Raw genomic sequence first — 18,235 nt, 5'->3', positions numbered from 1 at the left:
CTAAACCATGTCCTTTCTGATGTTGTTTTCTATTACAGTAAAACAAATATGTTTACACAGTCATACAACAGTTCAGAAGCTGACGAATTGAGTTCTGTTGTGGACACTTTCCTCTTGGTCTTTTTTCTTTTCTTTTCCAGATTCTCTTACAAGTAACACAGAGCAAGCCTTTGAACTTCTCTCCTGTGTAGAATCTCTAATGTGTTTCAAGGAGTACCCTATACACTCATGTATAAGTTGAGGGCAGGTTTGGGGGCCCAAATTATGGATTTTTATATGACTTTGAATTAAGTTGAGGGTCATAGAATCATAGAATCCTTGAGTTGGAAGAGATGGGCCATCCAGTCCAACCCATTCTGCCAAGAAGCAGGAAAATCGCATTCAAAGCACCCCCGACAGATGGCCATCCAGCCTCTGTTTCAAAGCTTCCACTACACTCCGGGGCAGAGGGTTCCACTGCTGAACTGCTCTCTCTCAGTCAGGAAGTTCTTCCTAATGTTCAGATGGAATCTCCTTTCTTGTAGTTTGAAGCCATTGTTCCATTGCGTCCTAGTCTCCAGAGCAGCAGAAAACAAGCTTGCTCCCTCCTCCCTATGACTTCCTCACATATTTATACATGGCCCTCATCATGTCTCCTCTCAGCCTTCTTTTCTGCTGGTAAACATGACCGGCTCTTTTAGCCACTCCTTATAGGGGTTGTTCTCCAGAACCTTGATCATTTTAGTCACCCTCCTCTGGACACATTCCAGCTTGTCAATATCTCTCTTCAATTGTGCTGCCCAGAATTGGACACAATATTCCAGGTGTTATTTTTCTTATTTTTGACATCTATTCTCCTTTTCTTTTCAGGACTAATAAAACTCCCCTGCTTCTTATGCACTTGCACGTCTCAACACAGTGCCGTATGGTGACGTCCAAACCATCCCCTGGCCTTGGAAAAATCACTGATAATATTAATTTAGGACTGGACATTTTTTTGCCGCAAACCAAAAAGATGTGTTCTATTTCGGTCAACCACATTGGGAAGTTAAAACCGAGCAGCGAGATCCAGCAGCCCTTGAACTGAGGATAGGAAAAGGCCCCCACATTGTGGATTAATTGGGGGACAGAAATGTGCTGCTGAACAACTCTCTCTCACAGTCAGGAAGTTCTTCCTCATGTTCAGGTGGAATCTCCTTTCTTGTAGTTCGAAGCCATTGCTCTGCATCCTAGTCCCTTGTTCTACATCAAGGTTCTGGAGAACAAGCCCTATAAGGAGCGACTTAAAGAGCTGGGCATGTTTAGCTTGCAGGAGAGAAGACGGAGAGGAAACATGATGAGGGCCATGTATAAATGTGAGGGGAAGTCATAGGAGGAGGGAGCAGGCTTGTTTTTTGCTGCCTCAGAGATTAGGATGAGGACAGGAGATTCCACCTGAACATGTGGAATAACTTCCTGACTTGAGAGCTGTTCAGCAGTGGAACTCTCTGCCCTGGAGTGTGGTGGAGGATCCTCCTCTGTGGGCTTTGAAACAGAGGCTGGTTGGCCATCTGTCAGGGGTGCTTTGAATGTGATTTTCCAGCTTCTTGGCAGAATGGGGTTGGACTGGATGACCCATGAGGTCTCTTCCAACTCTAGGATTCTATGACTGTTTAGGAGATGAGCTTGAAAGATTGAACCTTTTACGATATAGACAGTCAAACATAAAAGCATGATTGATGAACCAATTAACAATCAGGATGTTTATTTTTGATAACTGGGAGTTTTCCACGCAGGACCTTTAAAAAAGCTGGTGCTGCCACAATTACTCTGTTCTGAAACAAACAATATAAACAACCTACACGTGACATTCGTTAAGAAATGAAGTACCATCTTCATTTCTTAACAAACAATACAAACAATGTGACATTCGTTGCCAGAACCGAGCAATTTCTAGACTTATCCATGAGTATATAGGGTAAGCACTCATACTTCTCTCCTGCCTGGGTTCTCTTATGTGTACTAAGGAACAAGTATTTGTACTTCTCTCCTGTATGGATCTATCTTATGTGTAATAAGAAGTATCTCGCCTATCTGGACTCTCTTATGTGTAATAAGGAGCCAGCTGCGAGCAAAGTCTCTCCCCAACATGGATCCTCTCGTGAGCCACAAGAACCGACCTATCGTTGAAGCTCTCCCCGCAATCTGAGCAGTGGTAGGGCTTTCCCCCCGCGTGGCTTCTCTCGTGGACAATGAGGGCGGACCGCTTGCTGAAGGTCTTCCCACACTGGGAACACTTGTGCGGCTTCTCCCCGCGGTGGGTGCGCTTGTGGTCTGTGAGAGCCGACCGCTGCTTGAAGCTCTTCCCACAATCGGTGCATTCGTGGGGCTTCTCCTCCAAGTGGACCGGCTTGTGGGCATTGAGGTGGGATAGGTGCTCGAAGCGTTCGCCACACTCCACGCACTGGTACAGGGCCCCGGCCGCATGGACCGTCTCGTGGGCAATCAGGTTGGAGCGGTGGCCAAAGCTCTTCCCGCAATCCAGGCACTTGTAGGGCTTCTCGCCCGTGTGGGTTCTCTCGTGAACGATAAGATTGGACCGGTGCATGAAGCTTTTCTCGCAGTGCGAGCAGGTATACGGCCGCTCACCCGTATGGGTTCGCTGGTGGACCGTCAGCGTGGACCGGTGCTTAAAGCTCTTCTCACAGAAGGTGCACTGGTACCGTCTGTCCGCCAAACGAGTGTTTTTATTTTCCGGAACACCACGCTTGCCTATTCGAACCCACGGTTTGTCGGGACCAGTTCCTTTTCTGCTATTGGAAGCTGCTTCACTCCGGTCAGCAAAGTGAGAGGAGTCGTCTCCAGGAAAAGTCCCGTAGGCTTGCACTTCCCCAGGATTTTCTCCCCGGCTTGCCTTTGCCCTGCGGAGCCTCTTGTCACCTCCTGTAACATACAATAACAGTGTCAGAAGGGACCCAACGGCCATCCAGTCTAACCCCATTCTTGTTGGAAATAAGCCTGGCTGGGAGTCAGCTGCATTAAGATCACTACTGACCAAAAGGCCATGAGTTTGAAGCCCGGGTCGGAGTGAGCGTCCAACCAATTTGTGCAGCTTCCTGTCGACCTTTGCAGCCCGAAAGACAGTTACATCTGTCAATTGGGAAATTTAGGTACCGCTTATGCAGGGAGGCAAATGTAACTAATTTACGAGGCCATAAAACTATCCAGCAAGCATGCAAAGAATGAGGAAGTACTTCATCCGTGTCACAAATGGTCGGTGAAGAGACAGCTCCCCTGGTGGCCAGAATACCTCAAGAAAAGCTGGAATGTTAAATTGTCTCTGTGTCTGTCTATATATGTTGTGTGTCTATGGCATTGAATGTTTGCCATGTATATGTACATTGTAATCCACTCTGAGTCCCCTGTGGGGTGAGAAGGGCGGAACATAAATACTGTAAATAAATAAGTAATACTGTATTACGGTATATATGTTGATTTTGGTATGCAGTTTCCCCCCCGTTACTCTATGTTTCTTGAGGTTGTGGGTGGGGCTGCAGACTTTCACAAATATTGAAAGTTAACTGGGTATTTTTGATTACAACAGTGTGATTCAAGCACTGAAGGCCAAAGCCTGTTATTAGTTAGTGGGCCAAAGCTAGCATCGCCATGAGGAGAGTGAGTAGGCCGAAGCCTTTTAGAGTTAGTGGGCTAAAGTTATGATCTGAAAGGTCATTCTTTCCCCAAAACAATATGATCTCAATGTCATCCCTTTCCCAAAAGAATATGATCTCAAAGGTCATCCTTTTCCCAAAAGGATATGATCTCAAATGTCGTCCTTTTCTCAAAAGGTTATGATCTCAAAGGTCATCCTTTTCCCAAAAGGATATGATCTCAAAGGTCATCCTTTTCTCAAAAGGTTATGATCTCAAAGGTCATCCTTTTCCCAAAAGGTTATGATCTCAAAGGTCATCCTTTCCCCAAAAGGTTATGATCTCAAAGGTCATCCTTTTCCCAAAAGTATATGATCTCAAATGTCATCCTTTTCTCAAAAGGTTATGATCTCAAAGGTCATCCTTTTCCCAAAAGGATATGTTCTCAAAGGTCATCCTTTCCCCAAAAGGATATGATCTCAAATGTCATCCTTTTCTCAAAAGGATATGATCTCAAAGGTCATACTTTTCCCAAAAGGATATGACCTGAATGTCACCCTTTTCCCAAAAGGATATGATCTCAAAGGTCATCCTTTTCCCAAAAGGATATGATCTCAAAGATAATCCTTTTCCCAAAAGGTTATGATCTCAAAGTCATCCTTTTCCCAAAAGGATATGATCTCAAAGGTCATTCTTTTCCCAAAAGGTTATAATCTCAAAGGTCATCCTTTTCCCAAAAGGATATGATCTCAAAGGTCACCCTTTTCTCAAAAGATTATGATCTCAAAGTCATCCTTTTCCCAAAAGGATATGATCTCAAAGGTCATCCTTTTCCCAAAAGGTTATGTTCTCAAAGGTCATCCTTTCCCCAAAAGGATATGATCTCAAATGTCATCCTTTTCTCAAAAGGATATGATCTCAAAGGTCATACTTTTCCCAAAAGGATATGACCTGAATGTCACCCTTTTCCCAAAAGGATATGATCTCAAAGGTCATCTTTTTCCCAAAATGATATGATCTCAAAGATAATCCTTTTCCCAAAAGGTTATGTTCTCAAAGGTCATCCTTTTCCCAAAAGGATACGATCTCAAAGGTCATCCTTTTCCCAAAAGGATATGACCTCAAAGATAATTCTTTTCCCAAAAGGTTATGATCACAAAGATAATCCTCTCCCCAAAAGGTTATGATCTCAAAGGTCATCCTTTTCCCAAAAGGTTATGATTTCAAAAGCCATCCCATTCCCAAAATTCTGTCATGCCGAAATGCATAAGGAAAAGGTTTCAAAGCAGTACATTTCACAATGGCAACATGTAACAACTGCACAACAAGTTACAAACAGTTTAATGAATTATGAAGTTATCGAATTTTATTTGGTAAGTCTGAAACAAATTTAAAAATAACTCTGCAAATGGAGAACATCTCATTAGACTTTATATTTGCAAATGACTGAGGCTGGAGAGGCATCTAAGGATAGTAATTTGAAACTCTATGCCCCACCCTTTCAAAAGGTAGGAGTTTCATTCATGGGCAATTCATGGTTGCAAATATGGCAATTTTACATTAGGTCCATCATTTTGAAATACCGTGTACTTCCAAGATCCCCATAGAATGCATTCCCAGAAAGCAAACCCTAAATATTACCAAAAAGAGTGACCTCTCCTTCATTTTCCTGTTTGACCAAACTGAGAGACATCCTCTTCCAAGCATCTGGTAAACCCATCTCTGCACTGAGAGAATTGCTGCCATCTTCCTTGAATGTCCCTGGTACCTGAAAAAGAAGGAAGGATCCATGGAGAAGGCCCACTGCTTGGTGCTTGAGTATTTGTGTTATCCACCGGCTTATTTTATTAAGTACTACCTAAACCCAGCTATGCTTTGCTGTGGCTCAGTCTGATATGAAATGAATGTGAAAGTAAATAAAATTCAATTCAATTCAATACTCTGCCTTACGTTCAAGTATTGCAACTACATAGGTCTTCACTATAGATCTAATTGTTTTTGCCGTTGTTGAGACGATTGTACTGCTCTTCTTCCTCTCGATTCAATTCCTAAAACTCGTACTATGGCCAGCGCTAAAAATCCCAAACACACTGACTTCCCCTGTACTATTCGCATTGTCAAGAGCAACCAATCACAGGTCAGCTTTCATTTCTTATACTGCTGAGGGGAAATGATAGCTGCTCTGTGATTGGTTGGTATTTCTTATACTGCTGAGGTAAAAGGAAAGCTGCACAGTGATTGGTTGTTATGTTTTCTACTGCTGAGGCAAAATGAAAGCTGTTCTGTGATAAATTGTTATTTCTTATACTGCTGAGATAAAAGGAAAGCTCTGCAGCGCTTGGTTGTTAGAAGTCAGTTTTCATTTCATATACTGCTGAGGTAAAATGAAAGCTAGGCTGTGAGTAGTTAGGGGCAATACAGATTTTCTTTTGGACAACGTTCATAAGAGTGGATGCTGGGTTCATTTTTGGTGACCTCTTTGTCAATTCCTGGACTGCTAGTTTTACTCTAAATACACTCGTGTATTTTAATGCACCATTGTGTCAAAATTTCATTTTACTATAAAATCACAGACGTATTGGAATGCAACATTTGTCAAAATGTCAAGTCATTCAACCAACTACTTTCAAATTTTGCGAGCACAAACATACACATTATATATAAAGATGGTAGAACAATCTGCATTTATGGGATGATCTCTCTGGGCTTAGTAGCACAGACTGTGCTACAAAGAGACCCACAGACTGTTACTGGTCAGTGCTGGTGAGTAGCAGCTTTACTGGTATTTGTTGGGGGGGGGGGTGGTGGTGAGAGAGACCCACAGAGTGTTGCTGGTTGGTGCTGGGGGAGAGAGACCCACAGTGCTGAGTAAAATGGCAGCCACAGCTTTACTTCTTCCCCCTGGGGACACACAATGCCTAAAGCAGAGCGTGCTGCTCCTCACTTCACTGAGGAGACTTTTACTTTCATGTTCTATGTCTTCCTCTATGCCTCATCTTGCAGTATGCACAGAATGATCGGGACCTGATAGGGGGAGCTGACCTTGTATGCTTATTAGACCATGCCTATCACCATATCTTATTTTCAGAGTATGGCTTATACTGCGCAAATGCTTAGAAATCCTGCTACGTCTTATTTTATGAGTATGTCTTACTTTAGGGGAAATTGGCTAATAATAACAATAATGCTTTTTTATAACCCACCCTATCTCCCCGAGGGGACTATTTTACACAAAATCAACCTGTAACACGCAATGTGAAAGGTGCCTGACTGCCAATGAACCTGAAGAAGTTTGTTACCATTCAAGTTCAAGAGTTCCAATATGTAATGAAATATAATTGCAGTGGGCCCTCCACATCCACAGAAACTGCATTAAAACAAACCTTGAATTTGCCATTCAAAATAAGGCACACTGTTTTACTATGCTGTTATATACAATTGTTTATTTATTTATTTATTGCACTTAGAGTGGTCCCTCATCGCTGGTATTACATTCCAGGACCACCCGCGATAAGTGAAATTCCACGAAGTAGGGACGCCCCCATCCCTCCTCGCCCTCTTTACCTTCCTCTTCCTCCTCGCCGCCGGTGGGGCCTCTTGCTACTGCTTGGACCCCACGATGCCTCTGCTGCCTCCTTGATCGTGGCGGCAAGAGGCCCAGGCGGCGACAAGGAGGAGGAAGAGGAAGGTAAAGAGGGTGAGGAAGGAAGAAGAAGCTTTGGCAAGAGGCCCAGGCAGTGACAAGGTGCCTCTCTCTCTCTCTCACACACACTTAGTATTCCCTCACTACTTAAATTCATATATATTTTTTAAAACCACAAAACAGCGAGTCCACAAAAAGCAAACCGCAAAGTAGTGAGGGAACCGCAAAGTAGTGAGGGAAATAATACCACGTTTATTTATTTATTTCAGATATTTTTACCCCCTGAGGGTACTCAGGGCGGCTTCCAGCCAGCACATATTCAATGCCTACAATTCAACACAATAAAACAGTGTGCCTTATTTTGAATGGCAAATTCAAGATTTGGTTTTTTTGTGGATGTGGAGGGCCCACTGCAATTATATTTCATTACCTATTGGAACTCTTGAACTTGAATGGTAACAAACTTCTTTAGGTTCATTGGCAGTCAGGCACCTTTCACATTGCATGTTACAGGTTGATTTTGTGTAAAATAGTCCCTTCGGGGAGATAGGGTGGGTTATAAAAAAGCATTATTATTATTATTATTATTATTATTATTATTATTATTATTAGCCTATTTCCCCGAAAATAAGACATACCCATAAAATAAGACATAGCAGGATTTCTTTTTTTTTTAAAATAATTTTTATTGAGATATATTCATATAAGTATATAGGTAAAAAAATGAAGAGGGGAGGGATAGAGGGGGTTGGGTAAAGTCAGGAGTAAAAGTAGGAGAGCTGTTAGGGGGATAAATTGGGTTGGGTAAAGGGGTGCAGATTGGGCTAGGGGAGGAAGATACGGGGAGTATAAGGGGTATCGGGGGGGGGGGGGGAAGAGGGCGGGAAAGTGTAGGGGGACATTTGACTTCCATAATCTCCTTCTCCTTGGTTCCATCTTTTTGTTTTCTTCCTTTTTCTGCTAAATTCATTCTTCCTCCTTTTTTGTTTCTTTCCTTTCTTGGTCTTCCTTTAGGTATTCCTCATATGGCTTCCAATCCGTTCTTCTCAATGGTTTTCCGTATGAGTCTTTTAATGCAAACGTCAATTTGTCCATATCTTTGATTTCTTTCATCTTATTTGTCCATTCCTCTTTTGTGGCTACTTCCTTCTGCTTCCATTTTTTTGCCAGAACTATTCTTGCTGCTGTAATACAGTAATTAAATAAAATATCCTTATTTTGATCTAGTTCCAATTCCTCATCCGTTATTCCCAGTAGGAAATATTCTGGTTTCATATGTATCTTAGTTTTTAAAATCCTTTCGCATTCTTGCTTTATCATTTTCCAATATGTGCAGATCATGGGGCATGTCCACCAAGCGTGGTAAAACGTTCCTGTATGTAGTTCACATTTCCAACATTTATTTCTTACGGTATCATACATTAAGCCTAATTTTTGTGGTGTCATGTACCACCTATAAAATATCTTTAGCCAATTCTCTTGCATATCGGTCGAATAAGTATATCGAATCTTCTTTTTCCAAATTTGTTCCCATTCTCTGTATTGTATTGGTCTTCCTATATTTTTGGCCCATTTAATCATACATTCTTTTATTATTTCTTTTTCAGTAGCCCACTCTAATAGTTTGTTATATATTGTTGTTATGTTTTTTTTCTTTTTCCCTAAAATTTGGTCCCATATATCTTCCTTTATCATAAAGCCTATTTTTCTGTCCAAATTGTAGTATTCTTTGAGTTGTAAGTATTGGAACCAGGATACATTTATAAATTGGGTATTTATCTCCTCTCTCGTCTTGAGTTTTAGTTCATTATTTTCTTTCTTTAATACATCTTTGTATATTGGCCACTTGGTCCATCCCAACAATCGTCTTTGTTTCGCTTCTAATGGTGATGCCCATAATGGCGTTTTTGAATACATTTTTATTTTGTATTTATTCCAAATTTTTATTAACGCTGATCTAATGAAGTGATTGTTGAAGTTCTTTTCTTTTAGTGTTTGGTTGTACCAAAGATACGAGTGCCACCCAAATCTGAGGTCAAAACCTTCAATTGTTAGAATTCTTTCTTTTTTTAATGAGATCCATTCTTTTACCCATGTGAGTCCGCTTGCAGGATTTCTAAGCATTTGCGGAATATAAGTCACACCCTGAAAATAAGACATAGTGATAGGCATGGCTATGCAGCATACAACAAAAACAGTAATTATAAATACTTAAAAATGTTGAATTAATACAATAAAATCTACTAGAAAAGAAAGCCAGTCTGGTGGCCATTGTCTTGCCGAGTTCTGTAATTAGACTCCATTCAGCTTGTCCATAATCCGTTTCCATAGCTATTGTCGTCATTGTCCTCGTCAAGTCTGCAGGATTACCCAAAGGCCTGGTCCCACATCCATGTTTTTAATTATTTATTATCAAAACAACAAGGACAATAGATTAAAACCATTAAGATTATAAAACTATGAAACATCAGACACACACACTATATAAAACATTTAGGCCTTGCACAATCGCAAGGCTATCTTTAACTACATCCATATTTACATGTTTCTGTCATTCACCTGCACTACACTGCACCAAGTGTCCTTATACTATAATGCTGGTAACTTCCAGCTCTCTCACCTGCTCCTCTGGTGGCTCCAGCAGGAAGCTCTCTGCCAGGGCTACAGCCTGGGCACAGTTCTCTGGCCCACCTTCCTGCACCCGGTGCCGGATCCTGTGGGGCAGAAGGACCAGGAACTGTTCCAGGACCACCAGCTCCAGGATCTGCTCCTTGGTGCGCCTCTCGGGCTCCAGCCACCCGTGGCAAAGCTCCCAAAGGCGACGGCAAGCTCTCCGGGGACCCTCGCCCTCTCGGAAACAGAACTGCCGGAAGAGCTGGCGATGGGCTTCTGGACTGTCAGCCTCTGGGAGATCCTCCTCCTCCTCTTCCTCCGCATCTTGGACGCTTCCCAGGGTGTTGGTGTCACCAGTCTTCCGGGCCTCCTCCCTTAAGTTTGGCACAAAGTGGGCTAACGTCTCTCCTCCACGTCGATGGCCTAAGTGAGACAGAAAAGCCGTCGTGTGACCCTAGGAGGCCTGCATTTGTGCACTGTTATTCTGACTCTACGTCCTCCAAGAAATGCTGCTATTGTGCTTCCCAACACTGATAGAGCCTTTCCTCCCGCTCATAGGGTTGGAAGAGACTCCAAGAGTCATCCAATCCAACCCGATTCTGCCTTGCAGGAAAATACAATCAAAGCACTCCTTATAGAAGGCCATCCAGCTTCTGCTTTGAAACTTTCAAAGAATACTTCATGACACTCTTTGGGCCCCTTCTACACTGCCATATAAAATCCAGATTATCTGCTTTGAACTGGATTTTATGGCAGTGAAGACTCATATAATCCACTTCAAAGTAAATAATACGGATTCTAACCTGGATTATATGGCAGCATAGAAAGGTTTGAGGCAGAAACATATTCCATTACTGAAGAGCTCCTACTCTCAGGAAGTTCTTCCTAAGGTGAAATTCTTTTTCCCACAATTTGAATCCATCACCCCATTGTGTCCTAGGACCCTTCCATACAGCCATATAACCCAGAACATCAAGGCAGAAAAACCCACAATATCTGCTTTGAACTGGAATATCTGAGTCCACATTGTCATATATCCCAGTTCAAAGCAGATAATGTGGGGTTTTATTCAGTTGTGTGGAAAGGGCCATAGTCTCCAGAGCAGCAGAAAACAAGCCTACACCGCCTCAATGTGACATCGTCTGGATGTACACTGCCATATAATCCAGATTATCAATGCAGATAATCCACATTATCTGCTTTGAACTGGATTATATGAGTCTACACTGCCATATAATGTAAAATAATATAATATATTATATATACATATAATATTTATAATATTATAATGTAATGCAATATAATACTACTAATAATATTATATTATAATTATATATTTATACTACATGTAATATTACTAATAATATTACAACATAGTGGTATAGTACAATATAGTAATATTTAATACTGATATTTTACAATATAATGTTATAGTACAATATATTTATTTATTTATTTACAGTTCTTATATTCCGCCCTTCTCACCCCGCAGGGGACTCAGGGCGGATTACAGTAAACACACATATGGCAAACATTCAATGCCAGTTTGACAAACAACATTTAACAGACAAATACACCAAGGCTATTTAACTTTTTTTCTGGCCGCCAGGGGAGCTGCTGCTTTTCATCGTCCATCAGCGACACCGATGAAGTTCTTCCGCATTCCACATTCCCCGGAGTCTTTTTTCTTTATGGCCTCATAAATTAGTTAAATTTAGCCTCCCACACAAGGTGGTACCTTATTTTCCTACTTGACAGATGCAACTGTCTTTTGGGTTGCAAAGGTCGACAACGGGCTACACAATGGCTGGACACCCACTCCAGCCCGGGCTGGCTTCGAACTCATGACCTTTTGGTCAGAGTGATCTTAATGCAGCTGACACTCAGCCAGCTGCGCCACAATCCCGGTAAATATAGTACTATTTACTACTGATATTGTACTATGCTAATAATATAATATATTGTATGCATATATATCTTGTAATTTATTTATTTACTCCATTTATATACCGCTTTTCTCAGCCCTCGGGCGACTCAAAGTGGTTTACAGTAGCAAAAATTCAATGCTTAAACATCATAAAAATATATAAAACAATTAAAAATTTATTTATTTATTTATTTATTCATTCATTCATTTAATTATTTATTTAGTCATTTAATTATGTATTCATAATTAAATTTTTAAAATATTTATTTATTTATTTATTCATTTCAGGTATTTGTACCCCGCCCTTCTCACCCCCTTCGGGGTGAGAAGGGCAGCATCTAAATGTTGTAAATAAATAAATATAATCCAGTTCAAAGCAGATAATCTGGATTTTATATCACAGTGTAATAGATCCAGGTATCCCTTCCAATATTTACACATGGCTCTCATGCTCCCTCTCAGCCTTCTGTTCTCCAGACTAAACGTGCCCAGCTCCCTAAGCCATAACTCACAGGGATTGGCTTCCAAACCTTTGGTACTTTTGGTTGTCATTCTCTGGACATATTCCAGCTTCAGCTTAGGATCAATATCCTTCTTGAATTGTGATGCCCAGAACTGGACACAGGGTTATCCCAGGTGAGGTCAGACCAAAGTAAAATAGAGAGGGATTTTAACTTCCCTCGATCCAGACACTATACTCCTATTGATGCCGCTAAGAATCACATTGGCTTTCTAGGTGCCGCATCACTGCTGACTCATGCTCAGCTTGTGGTCCACTAACACTCCTACATCCCTTTCCCTTTCTTGTTTCATCACGCCCAATTCGTTGAGTCCCTCCCACTCCATGGTGCCCTCACCCAAGATGGTGGAAGAAGTGCCCTGTCCAAGTTCGGACTCTAACAGATCCATCCTCTCCATCTTCATTTCATTTTCCTGGAGTCCTTCTGGCGACTCTCTTCCATCCTCCACAGAAGCCATTTCCTTCGGCAACAAGTTGGGCTACACTGCAAAAGTAGATTGGTTGGAATATAAGAAGGAAACACATTCAAACTAAAATAAGAGACAGGACAATCTATATAAATAAAAATGTCATGTTCGTTTGTGGGATTATCATAACTCAAAAACCACTGGATGAATTGACACCAAATTTGGACACAATGTACCTATCAGGCCAATCAGTAATCATCACTCAAAAAAGTACTGAAAAACACAATGGAAGGGACTTAAAAAGCCAAAAAATACATTACAACGCATGCACACAACCACATATACACAAACACATATACATACACATATACACAAATATATAAACATGTGAGAGGAAGCCACAGGGAGGAGGGAGCAAGCTTGTTTTCTGCTTCCTTGGAGACTAGGAACAATGGCTTCAAACTACAAGAGAGGAGATTCCATCTGAACATTAGGAAGAACTTCCTGACTGTGAGAGCCGTTCAGCAGTGGAACTCTCTGCCCTGGAGTGTGGTGGAGGCTCCTTCTTTGGAAGCTTTTAAGCAGAGGCTGGATGGCCATCTGTCAGGGGTGATTTGAATGCAATATTCCTGCTTCTTGGCAGGGGGTTGGACTGGATGGCCCATGAGGTCTCTTCCAACTCTTTGATTCTATGATTCTATGATATATACACACATATATGCATATATACACACACAAAACACATATACACAGACTGGCCACAGCAATGCATGGCAGGGGACGGCTAGTCTATATAAATAAAAATGTAATGTTTGTTTGTGGGATTAACATAACTAAAACCACTGGACAAATTTGGACACAAGACACCTACTAACCCAAGGAGTGACCATCACTCAAAAAAATGATTTTGTCATTTGGGAGTTGTACTTGCTGGGATTTATAGTTCACCTACAACCAAAGAGCATTCTGAGCTCCACCAATGATGGAATTGAACCAAATGTGACACACAGGAAAAGGGTGGAAGGAGAAAGAAAGTGAAGGTGGGGGGAAAGAGAGAAGGAAAAGTAAAGGGAAGGAAGGATGAAAGGGTGGATGGAGAAAGAGAGGGAAGAAGGGAGGAAAGAGAGAAGGAAGTTAAGAGAAAAGGGAAGGAAGGATGAAAGGGTAGAATCGAAGGGTGGAAGGAGAAAGAGGGAGAGAGGAAAGGATGGAGGAAAGAGGGAAGGAAGTTAAGAGAAAAGGAAAGGAAGGAAGGATGAAAGGGTGGACGGAGAAAGAGAGTGAAGGTGGCAGGAAAGGGAGAAGGAAGAGTAAAGGGAAGGAAGGATGGAAGGAAAGGATGGAAGGAGAAAGAGAGGGAAGAAGGGAGGAAAGAGAGAAGGAAGTTAAGAAAAGGGGGAAGGAAGGATGGATGGATGGAAGGAAGGAAGGATGAAAGGGTGGAAGGAGAAAGAGGGAGAGAAGAAAGGATGGAGGAAAGAGGGAAGGAAGTTAAGAGAAAAGGGAAGGAAGGAAGGATGAAAAGGTGGAAGGAAAGGATGGAAGGAGAAAGAGAGGGAAGAAGGGAGGAAAGAGAGAAGGAAGTTAAGAAAAAGGGGAAGGAAGGAAGGATGAAAGGGTGAAAGTGAAGGGTGGAAGGAGAGAGAGAAGGAGGGAGGAAAGAGGGAAGTTAAGAGAAAAGAGAAGGAAGAAAGGATGAAAGGGTGGAAGGAAAGGATGGAAGGAAAAAGAGAGGGAAGAAGGGAGGAAAGAGAGAAGGAAGTTAAGAAAAAGGGGAAGGAAGGAAGGAAGGAAGGAAGGAAGGAAGGAAGGAAGGAAGGAAGGAAGGAAGGGTGAAAGTGAAGGGTGGAAGGAGAAAGAGGGAGGAAAGAGGGAAGGAAGTTAAGAGAAAAGGGAAGAAGGGAAGGAAGGAAGGAAGGAAGGAAGGAAGGAAGGAAGGAAGGAAGGAAGGAGAAACAGGAAAGAGGGAAGGAAGGAAATGAGGAAGGGAAGGAGGAAAGAGAGAAGGAAGAAAGGATAGGATGGTGAGAGAGAGGAAGGCCTGAGAAAAGAGCGCAAGGGCCACATCCGGCCTGCGGGCCTGAGTTTGCCCATCCCTGGACTACACTCATATTGTGCAGTTATGCATTATATGGCATGTGTAAATAGGACTTATTGTAAGGGGAAAAGATCTGGAGAAGGAAAAAGTCATGCAATAATATTTAATACCAATTTATTAATGGCAATATGATGTATGTATTAGGAGACTAATTGTACTGTAATAATCTTTTTAAGGAAATCAGCATTTAACTAAATAATGCAATTTGTGATCAAATGTAACATTATTATTATCACTACTATCTCAACATACATAAAAAACAGATACAATGTTTAAAACAATTCATCACAGACCTATGACTTAAAACAAAACAAACAAATTTCAGATTTGACAAATACACACACACACACACACACACACACACACATATATATATGGGTTGGGAAGGGAGAGACTGATTACCCACAAAAGATTACAACTACCACATCAACTCTAGATTATTAAATATGGTTTTCTGTGGGCGAGCTGATGGAGACTACTGGATGGCATATATTCTGTATCAGAAACTAGAGCTGAGGTGGTCTATCTAATGCAACTTTCTGAATCACCCTAATGCACCCTGAATCACCCTGAAAGACCTGGGTTCAAATTCCCGTTCAGCCAGAGACAAGCAAAAGTAATCTCTTCCGGACAAATCTTGCCAGGAAAACAAATCAGTAACAAAAGGACATCTACTCTCTGTAGTTAATGCAGTTTTGCACTACTTTAATTGCCATGACTCAATACTATGGAATTCTGGGATTTGGAGTTTGGTGAGGCACCGGCACTGTTTGACAGAGAAGGCAAAAGACCTTGTGAAATTACCACTCCAATGAACCCATAGCCCACGGTGGTGCAATTAGTTGTGCTGGCAGGACTGCTGACCAATAGGTCAGTGGTTTGAATCCAAGAGAGTGAGTTGAGCTCCTTCTGTTAGCTCTAGCTCCCCATCAAGAGAGGAGCCTCCTGCAAGGATGATAAAACATCAAAATATTCAGGCATCCCCTGGGTAACGTCCTTGCAGACGGCCAATCCTCTCACACCAGAAACGATTTGCAGTTTCTCAAGTTGCTCTTGACATGAAAAAATAAAATAAAATAGCACTGAAGTGGTCTCAAACTACATTAATCCTACAGTGTAGATGCATTCTAAAATACTTTGGGCTCTGGTTTCAAATCCCCAATGGATTGCCTTGGGCAAGTCACACTCAGAATCATAGAGTTGGAAGAGACCTCACGGGCCATCTAGTCCAACACCATTCCTCCAAGAAGCAGGGAAATCGCATTCAAAGCACCCCTGACAGATGGCCATCCAGCCTCTGTTTAAAAGCCTCCAAAGAAGGGGCCTCTGCCACACTCCAGGGCAGAGAGTTCCACTCCTGAACAGCTCTCACAGTCAGAATGTTCTTCCTCATGTTCAGGTCGAATCTCCTTTCTTGTAGTTTGAAGCCATTGTTCCGCGTCCTAGTCTCCAGGGCAGAAGAAAACAAACTTGCTCCCTCCTCCCTGTGACTTCCTCTCATATATTTATCCATGGCTTCATCATGTCTCCACTCAGCCTTCTCTTCTTCAGGCTAAACATGCCCAGCTCTTTAAGCCGCTCCTCATAGGGCTTGTTCTCCAGACCCTTGATCATTTCAGTCGCCCTCCTCTGGACACATTCCTGCTTATCCATATCTCCCTTCAGCCCAACTTACCTGTCTGAACGCATCTTCCCTTATGACCCTGCCAGGACTTTAAGATTGTTCGGGGAGGCCCTGCTCTCGATCCTGCCTGCGCCACAAACACGTTTAGTGGGGATGAGAGACAGGGCCTTCTCAGTGATGGCCCCTCGGCTATGGAACACCCTTCCTAGGGACATCAGATTGCCCCCACCCTCTTAACATTCCGGGAAAGGCGTCAAGACTTGGTTGTTTGAGCAAGTGTTTCAAAATGCAAGGTAAAAGACATAGGAACTGGAACGACTGGATGACGAGATGGGACAATGTTTTTTATTAAGAGACGCAAATGATCTCTGTTTTAATATTCTTATTATGGTTTTATATTATGCGGTAATGTTTTAAAATGTTTCATGGTGTTTTGGGGCATCAAATCGTTGTACACCGTCCTAAGTCGCCTGGGGGCTGAGAAGGGCGGTATACAAATACAGTAAATAAGTAAATAAATAAATTGTGGTGCCCAGAATTGGACATAGTATTCCAGGTGTGGTCTAACCAAGGCAGAATAGAGGGGTTGCATGATTTCCCTGGATCTAGACACTTAGGCCACTTCTGCACTGCCATACTAAATAATAATAATAATAATTCATTCGAAAATACATCACACAGTCCTAGACACTTGGGAAGTGTTCAACTTGTGATTTTGTGATACGAAATCCAGCATATAGATCTCGTTTCCTGTGGCATACTGTGCTTTTGTGTCAATAATAATAATGATAATAATAATCTTTATTTAATACCCCGGCACCATCTCCCCAACGGGGACTCAAATCCATATTATCATTTTTGAACTGGATTATATGGCAGTGTAGACTCAAATAATCCATTTCAAAGCAGAAAATGTGGATGATCTGCTTTGCTAATATGGATTATTTGGCAACGTAGAAGTGGTTCAGACTCGGAAAGAGGAAAAGGCAAACAACAACTACAACAACAACAACAACAACATGGATACTTTGAGGCCTCTAAACTCCTGTGATCCACCATTTAGGCATTTTAGCAATCCTGATCTGTATGTAGCAAAAATATTTAATTTGGTGCAACATTAATTGAATTGCATCCTGGTCTTTCTTTTTTTTCTTCCCAGTCCTACCTTTGTCTGGATGTGCCTTCTTCCTCTCCCCTTCCTTGGACTCACCTGAATGCACTGGCAGCAAAGCTTCCCCAAATCTGCTCAGCCTGGAAAAACCAGATTGCCTTCCTTGCAGGAGAGGGTAATAAAGGCTAGGAAAGGAAGGGTTTCAAGCCACCCTCTTCCCTTCCATAAAGGCTGGTCTAGGAAGAGGCTCGTTTATTTTAACTCATTAGGAGCAGATGGGAAAAGAGTCACGCCTCCTAGTAGAGGATGCTGGGAGATGTAGTCCAAACAAAGGAATATTTGCAAGCTCTTGGGAAAGAAAGAGGCAGAAGCTCTTACTATGTCCCACTAGAGGGCGCCTGATTGAGAAAATGTCACCAAAGCTGCCTGATTCCATGCAAAACAACCTACATGATGGGGAAAAAAACAGGCCTCTCTACAAATAATATAGTTAAAATATGGTATAAAATTTTCCCAGCGGAGGTTGGGATATACCTCGATAGTTTCCACAGTCTGTTCTCCTTGGAGTCTGCTGGATTTTCTTGGTCGCTGACACTTTTTCAATGAGCTGGTGTAGTTGTTCTGTCAGCTCAGGCCACCCTCTTCAAAGATTTCAACAGGGATCCCATCAGGTCCGCTGGCTTT

At 42.0% G+C, this 18,235-nt stretch overlaps 1 protein-coding gene across 2 annotated transcripts; it reads right to left on the bottom strand.

Moving 5' to 3' along the window:
- Window positions 1-1,694: 1,694 nt before the first annotated feature.
- On the bottom strand, window positions 1,695-17,837 carry LOC132765734 (zinc finger and SCAN domain-containing protein 31-like). Of its 2 annotated transcripts, none has more exons than XM_067465367.1 (5): window positions 17,651-17,837; window positions 12,649-12,790; window positions 9,872-10,287; window positions 5,250-5,376; window positions 1,695-2,901 (listed from the first exon to the last, which is right to left on the bottom strand). In XM_067465367.1, the coding sequence occupies exons 2-5, from the start codon at window positions 12,767-12,769 to the stop codon at window positions 2,063-2,065; spliced, it is 1,503 nt and encodes a 500-aa protein (XP_067321468.1). In that variant the 5' UTR covers window positions 12,770-12,790; window positions 17,651-17,837; the 3' UTR covers window positions 1,695-2,062. The 2 variants fall into 2 exon arrangements, with proteins under 2 accessions (XP_067321468.1, XP_067321467.1); XM_067465366.1 differs by having other exon boundaries at window positions 12,649-12,795; window positions 17,651-17,836.
- Between the last annotated feature and the right edge of the window lie 398 nt (window positions 17,838-18,235).

Source organism: Anolis sagrei, chromosome 2 (assembly GCF_037176765.1).
Source record: "Anolis sagrei isolate rAnoSag1 chromosome 2, rAnoSag1.mat, whole genome shotgun sequence".
In the NCBI taxonomy this organism is placed as follows: Eukaryota; Metazoa; Chordata; class Lepidosauria; order Squamata; family Dactyloidae; genus Anolis; species Anolis sagrei.
The sequence above is the reverse complement of the archived record's forward strand: the minus strand, read 5'-3'. Positions and strand labels throughout refer to the sequence as shown.